This window comes from Coloeus monedula, assembly GCF_965178545.1.
Source record: "Coloeus monedula genome assembly, chromosome: 5".
Taxonomy (NCBI): domain Eukaryota; kingdom Metazoa; phylum Chordata; class Aves; order Passeriformes; family Corvidae; genus Coloeus; species Coloeus monedula.
Genome location: NC_138785.1, coordinates 42,216,347 through 42,223,817, shown reverse-complemented (window position 1 = coordinate 42,223,817; position 7,471 = coordinate 42,216,347). Strand labels below are relative to the sequence as shown.

Below are 7,471 nucleotides of genomic sequence, written 5' to 3'. Positions count from 1 at the left end.
GAGCGCCCGCGCGGAGACGTCACTGCGAAGGAGCCAGTGAGCGAAAGGAGGAAGCGCGGGGGAACACGCAGGCGGCCAATGGGAGGGCAGGGGGCGGTGACCGGGGGTGCCCTGCGCTGCCCTCGGCGAAGGCGCGGCCGTGCGAGTTCGGTGGGGCCGCACCGGTCAGGCCCGCCCAGCCCCGGCGGCAGCGGGGCCGGGCCGGGCCGGAGGGAGCGGGGTGCGAGCGGAGAGCTCCGGCCATGGCGGCCAACGAGGACCAGGAGGTGAGCTCCGGGCCTCGCTGCCTGAGGGAGAGCGGAGAGCTGGGAGGGCGGGATAGAGCCGTGTGGGGAGAAGGGGCGGCCCGCGCGGCGGGGGCGGGAAGGAAGCGGCGGGCGCTGGAGCGGGCGAGGGGCGGGAGGAGGGAGCTGGGCGGTGGCGGGGTCGGCGCGGGGAGCGCGGCAGGTGCGAGCGCCGTGCCGGGCTGCGGTCGGTAACCCCTGCTCTGGCCCTGGCTGCAGATGGAGCTGGAAGCGCTGCGCTCCATCTACGAGGGAGACCTGTGCTTCAGGGAGCTCAGCCCGGTGTCCTTCCAGTACAGGGTAAGGCGAAGTTGCATCTTGAAGTTACTTTGCTGCCTTGTAGTTGCCATACCAGGGCTTTCTAAGCCAAAGGGGTATCCGATGTGCAGTAAAGGATAGATCCACAGGGCGTTGTTTCAGGATTTTTGCTGACAACGATGCTTCATAGCACAGTGTGTCATGTATATGAACCTGCTCCCAGCATGGGCTTATTCCAGAATCACAGAACGGGTGAGGCTGGAAGGGACCACAGTGGGTCATCTGGTCCAATCTCCCTACTCAAGCAGGGTCATCTTAGAGCATATGGCACTGGATTGTGTCCAGCTGGTTCTTGAAAATCTACAGTGAGGGAGAGTTCACAGCCTTTCTGGACAATCTGTTCCAGTGCTGGGTCACTGCACAGTAAAGAAGTTCTTCCTCATATTCAGGTGGAACTTCCCGTGCATCAGTTTCTGCCCATTCCCTCTTGTCCTATTGCTTGGCACCACAAGCCAGTTATCCCTTAGTCAGGTATCCTACTTGCATAGCTGTATCTGTGTACTCAGAACTGTCAAACCTTCTGAAGAAGCCATCCAGCCGTGTAATACTTACCCTAACTGGTCAGAAATAGAGAGATTTATAGAGCTATTTCTATGTAAAATTTGGAACTACTGCACAGTTACAAGTTTCCAGTCTCTTGTCCAAAGACTAGTGATCGTGTCCTGTTTACCTGCTGAAGTGAAAATCCGCAAGATGCTTTGGGTGTGTGCACTGATACAGTCTTTGGTCAGGACAGACATAAGGGGGTGCTGAGCTCAAAGTACACAACTAGATTCTGGCATGAAATTCTCACCAGTTTTTTCAAATTTAAAGACCTGAAACTTCTGAGCACAGACTGAGGCAGATCTTTTGATGGCCAGAAGACATTGCTGACAAAATCTTACCCATGGGACAGAAGGAAGACTTCTGAAAATGCCGTATGCCTGTTTCAAGGAGAAGCCATCTAAAATCACCTTTCTGTGACTTCTCAAATAACTGAAGAATAATGTCACTAACTGTAATGAGATACAGGTCAATTAATTAATAGCACTTGGAATCCCAGCTAAGGCTGTAAGAGCAGCCTTTCTTCACGGATTGGATCATTCTTAATAAATTAAATTTCCTTAAATGGGGAAATATGGCATGCCTACAAACCTAAAGTGTGTCATTTCACTAGCTTTGCTAATTTTTATTAGACAAAAAATGGTTGTCCAAAGTTATGATAACTCAATTTAAATACAGTAAAACCTAATGTCATATAAAGGCAATAATACATCTTTCGCCTGCAGAAAAATTTGTATTGTGAGAACTCATAATGCAAGTAAATGCTTGAGAAGATAGAAGTAATTCGTATGGCATTTTTTGACCCTCGTGTCTTGCACCTGTCTCACATACAGACCACAGCTGTTTTGTAATCAGTGTTTAAAATTGATATTGAACGAAGGTTTTACTTTTTCTCCCCCCAAGTATTGCTAAAATGCAGCGCCAGTTCTCACTGACAAGCAGGAGTGTGGTCATGTAGCTTTGCAGGATTTGCTTTGTGCACAGACAGTGCTTTCCTGAGAGAACCTTGTGAGCCTTGCAGCCACTTCTGCTCATGGTGGCAGTGGGAAATGAACTGTAAATGCTGCCTTGAAAAATGTTGCAGATTCTTGATTTAAAGTCTTACTTATTTCACCTCTAAACAAGTGTTTTTGAATGTCAGTCCACTCTGCTAAAACAGATATTGTAAGTAAGAAAGCAGCAATTTTTTTTCTTTACTTTTTTTTAAAAATTTTGAAGTACCATAGCCTTACCTTGATTAGGACTTCTCCTGTGGACACACTTTATTCTACATAATCAGATTAAGGCTGATTTTTATAACGAGGCAAATAAATGAGAATTTTTGGGTGGTTTTAGAAACCTTATTGTGCTAGTCTTCCAAATCCTTGTGTGGAACAGCTACTTCTGATTGTACGTCTGTAGTATGCTGTAATATATTTTTTTTATCCAGACTCATTCTACTGACTTCTTAAATCTTTCACTACTCCTACTTTCGTACAGGAAAATAAAATATCTGTAGGTCTGAGACATAAATATTGACAATCTTACCCATTATTTTTGCGATCTTAAGTTATTAGTTTATTATCATCCTCATTTCAACCCTGTCTTGTGGCTTGTTTTCATATTGCTCTATGTTTAGATGTGTGGGGGGGAAAAAAAGATTTAATATTTTCTGTTCTTGTATGTGATAGTATAATATTTGGCTTGCAGATGCTACAAAGCAGCTTTTAAAACCAAGGAATTAAAAAAACCCCAACCATAAAAAGAGGTTTGACAGTTTCTGCCATTTCTCCTAGAATGAAAACTGCAGGGTAAATGTTAATATTCATGTCCAAAATTTAATGCTTTTTCTAGATAACAGCTTTATTTTCTAACTGATAACTTTATCAAAATAGTTGTCTCAAGGAATTTTGATGGTCTAAAAGAAGTAGTAGACTTCCATATTGGCGTTGTAATCGTCAGAAAGTGACTGGAAACTGTTGATTTATAAAGTTTTCCTTTTCACTTCAGATAGGTGAAAGTGGAGATCCCAAAGCCTTTCTAATAGAAGTTTCTTGGCCAGAAACATATCCACAAACAGCACCAGTCATATCGATGGATGCTTTCTTCAACAACACAATGTAAGTATTTATGACAGCTTCACTTCCTGGCCTTGGGGTGGGGCTCTTTGTCTGATAAGCTTTTTGTCATCTGTCTAGTTTACAGATGAGTTTAATGATTTCTTTTAGATCTTCAGCTATTAAGCAAAGTATATTGGATAAGTTAATGGTAGAAGTTGAAGCAAATCTTGGAACTGCTATGACATACACACTTTTTGAATATGCCAAAGACAATAAGGAGGTGTTCATGGAAAACCAACCTGTTAACACTGTGGTAAGTAGATAAATTCTGATTTTAATTTTGTGCCTTTAAAACTGGAAAAAAAAATTGGTTATTATAACCTGAATACTTCATAGGTCCCTCTAAGTTGTAAATTAATTCATTGGTTATACATGTTAGTGGCTGAAAGTGACACGCAGACTATAGTGCCACAATGCTCTGTGGTCATAATTGTTACATTTGGTGGTTATTTTGCTGTTACACCAAAATGTTTGCAGCCTGACGTTATGTCCCACAGGATAACATTAAAATGGAGACTTTGGGGGGAAGAAAAACTAAAGGAAGCTGAAACAGAGGCTGCTGAGGACTGGAGGGGTGACAATTTACTGCAGCCTTCCTGGGATTGCATAAGTGCACCTCCAGGGTCTTAAAGTAGTCAGGCTGGGTCAATTGTAGCTTTTGGGTTGTGTTAGCACATTATTTGCCATGATGGTGCTACAGATATGCTTTGAGGAACAAGGAATGGTTTCTATGTTTGAGAAGTCTGAATCTATTCAGACTAAATCACACTCCATGATTAAATTTAAAAAGTGTAAAAGGTGCCCTTTGCAACTCTAAAAGAGAATAATTCCAGTCTCTAACACTTTTTTTTAAAAGTACAGGCATGATTATATGTTGATTAAAAGCTGCAGGCTGCTGACAGCATTGCTTTTTTCTGACAGTCAAGATATTTCAGTATGTCAGGTTCAGTAATCACATCACACAGAGATATCCATGGAAGTAATATGCAAAATGTTTACAACCCCTTTTATCCTTCTCAGACTTCAGTAAGCAATAGTATTTCAATTGGAGCTCCTGATGTGCCACCAAGTAAGAAAAAAGAGAAAAAGGAGCAGTTATCCAAAACCCAGAAACGAAAACTAGCTGATAAAACAGGTTTGTTCACTATAATAATCTTTTCTTTGATCAGTATGAAAATCCAAATTTTATAGCAAGGACATCTTGCTAGAATAAGAGTAACTAGTAATTTGTTTATAAAATGAACTACTTTAAGTTTGTGGTCTCTGTTTTATTTGTTTTAGATGAATTATTCTTGCCTGAGATGTTAGTTCTGGTCAGAGCAACTTTCTGTAGTCGGGATTTAATTACATTGTTGTTTTATTTTATTCTATTTTAATTCCGTTTGTGGCAAAAGTGAAATTTTCAAAAAATACTTGTGGAGGGAGAGGATTTGGGACCTCTAAAAATTCACTTCCAGCAAAAAACGCAGTTTGTTCATAGGCCCTCATAAATAATTCACATTATTAAAAATGTAATTTCTAAATAAAAGCATTTCTTTTGGAACTCAAAGTAAAACATCTAATTTAGTTTGTATTCTAGAAATAAAAGTGTTTCTGCAGCTATTTAATGCTTTCAATTAAATAGAAGGATTTTGTTTGAAAGTTGTTGATTACTTCAGTTAGTTCTGCTGGTGACTCTTTTGTGTTTATTTGAAGTCTAATCTGAACCTCCCCTGGCACAGCTTAAGGCTATTTCATCTCCTTTCACTTTGAGGTTGGTAGAAGAACACACTATGTTTAAGACATTAAAATCTGTTTCTGTCCTCATGGCTTCAGAGTGCAGAAATTGAGGGGTTTGGATATTTAGAGTTTTGTGGGTTGATTTTGAAGAAAGGTGAATATTCCTCTTAGCTTGTGTGCTGAAATTAAAACCTTTTTCTGCAGATAACAAAGGGGAGCTTCCGCGAGGATGGAACTGGGTGGACGTAATTAAGGTAACGTGAGTGTATTATATACAATGTTGTGAACATGCTGTGTATGTAAATTAAAAATTATTTGTGCTTGTATCTGAAGAAAACTAGTCTGATAAACTTTTTTCTTGCTTTTCTTCCTAACTATGTTTGGACTTGACTATGGTATCTGATCAATTTCTGTATGTGTCCAGCATGTAAGTATTTTCAAGTTCTCTTTTTTTACTGTTAGAAAGATTTGCAAGAAAGAGTAAGAACTGTTGCTTATTTTGGATTCTAATTTACAAATTTCTCAAAAAGCTTTAAAATGCCAGTTCTTCTGAATATTAGTCTGAAGGACTTCGCTCTTTGAACTTTGTTGGTTTAGTATTTCTTTTTTTATTTCTTGAGCAATTAAATTTTAATTTTATGTTGAGAGGGCTTTGCTAACCAAATGCACTGCAAATATTCTGTCTTCATATGACAAGAAGATCAAGTTGGTGGTGCTGCCAGGTTCTGGAGGGCAGTGGATAAGTAAGAAATAAAAGGGAGCTGTCCCAAGTGGGAGCACCTTGCTGTCTCCTGCTGAAGCCTCATTCTCTGCTTCAGCTCCTCCAGTGAATAATTTTTTTCTGTGTGCTCCCTCAGTATTGATTTCTTCCACCCTCTTATCTTTGCTGATTCAGTGAAAATCACTGCTTGACAATTTTGAAAGCAAACTATTTTATTTTACACAACTGTAAGTAATTTTCAGTGTAAGATCTAACACCAGTTCCAGTTATTCAGTAAGAGCAAATAAATGATGAAGTTCGTTTTGGGCAGAGTCCTTCTGAGTTAAAAGTGGCTATTTATAGTGGATATCTTGGTTTTCAGATAGATTTCATGATAGGCCTGCTACTTTTAATAATAAGCCTAGCTTTAACAGTTGAGAAATACTAAGTTAATGTCTATTTTTACATTGTCTAAATTTCTATATGGGAATTCTCTCAGAGATGTGTGAAGATAAAGTTCCATTACTTCATCTTTTTTTTTTTTCTTTTTGGAGAGTTGGTGACAGAGCCTTCAAATTAAATAGAAACAGTGCCTTGAGGTTTTTCTGGGGTTTGTTGTTGTTTGCTTTTTTTAAGGATCAGGAAGTAAGCTCATTAAGTGTTTAAGCTTAAGAATTATTTTTTGATGTTTTTCTTGATATAGTAGCACAATCAGTCTGTATTGTTAAATTAAGTATGCACATGTTCAATGTGAGATGGAAATAATGTTCTTGTTTCCTAATAAATGGAATGGCAGTCTAAACTTTGAATACTTTCTTTTTGTGTCTCTTTTATAGTTAAGCAAAACTGGTTCTAAAGATGATGAATAAAGGACTTTGGTACAAGGAAACTCCACCTTTTAATACAGTGCAATTCTGGGTCACCATCTCTCTCTTAATAATTTTCGTATTTGTTGAAGTAAACATTTTATAAAGCTCAATTTCCTAACTTGTAAATCTCGTCACACAAGTTTATCTAGAGACCATGTGGTCGTCTTCAGAAAAATCAACCAACAAACTTGCCTTAAATGAAGGTTAGAGTGTGACAAAAGATATAGAGAGCCAGCGTGGTGAAGTGAATAGTGCTGCAGTGTTTATTAATTTATATTTAGTCTGTAGTAAAATCCTGTTATAGTGAACCCAATGATACTGTAAACATTTCCTGATGTTCCTATTCCAATTGAAGAAAAGAGCACTATAACAGTGATTGGTCGCTTGACAGCTTAATTCATCAAAATAAATTATTCCATGGAAATAAGATCTTTGTCATTTGTTTATCTAGTATGAACTAGAACGTACAAATTGTTGCATTGCAAAACAGGCTAGAGCTTGTGGTCTTGTTTTTGCTGGTTGCTGGCTGAAATAGTAAATACTTGTGAAAGCAAGGCCAAATATCCTAGTCTGCTCAAAAGTGAGTGGTTATAGCAGGAGTGCCGCGTCTTTATTCTCCATGATATCCCATCTGTTGGTCTTTCTCCAGTGTGCATCTTTAAAGACAGCGGGATGTCTGAGGAGGGGGAAAAAGCTTTCTTGCACATCTCAATGAGTGTTGGGATTTTGTAGGTGTTTCACTGGAGAAATAGGCATTGTTTGGAGGGATTTGCTGACTAAGTAGTAGGATAGTGGAAGTCAGTAATCCATCAAACGAATTGGGAGAACTTTTTTGCGAGAGCTCTTTTCTTCTTTTTTTCCTAATCTGCTCTCTTGTGTAAGAAGAAGTCATCTTTACTGTATGAACTGGTATTAAATACAAGATGCCTTAATGTCCTT

The 7,471-nt window shown here is 39.5% G+C and overlaps 1 protein-coding gene across 1 annotated transcript; it reads left to right on the top strand.

Moving 5' to 3' along the window:
* The first annotated feature begins 114 nt into the window (after positions 1–114).
* RWDD4 (RWD domain containing 4) lies at positions 115–6,472 on the top strand. Its single transcript, XM_082281500.1, has 7 exons — positions 115–266; positions 504–584; positions 3,135–3,244; positions 3,353–3,497; positions 4,265–4,379; positions 5,168–5,217; positions 5,388–6,472. The coding sequence occupies exons 1-7, from the start codon at positions 243–245 to the stop codon at positions 5,445–5,447; spliced, it is 585 nt and encodes a 194-aa protein (XP_082137626.1). The 5' UTR covers positions 115–242; the 3' UTR covers positions 5,448–6,472.
* The last annotated feature ends 999 nt before the right edge of the window (positions 6,473–7,471 follow it).

Coding starts and splice junctions, on each gene's coding strand:
- RWDD4 (XM_082281500.1), top strand. CDS start 243: ATGGCGGCCAACGAGGACCAGGAG. Junction 585..3,134: donor CGGTGTCCTTCCAGTACAGG/GTAAGGCGAAGT, acceptor TTTTCACTTCAG/ATAGGTGAAAGTGGAGATCC. Junction 3,498..4,264: donor ACCAACCTGTTAACACTGTG/GTAAGTAGATAA, acceptor TATCCTTCTCAG/ACTTCAGTAAGCAATAGTAT.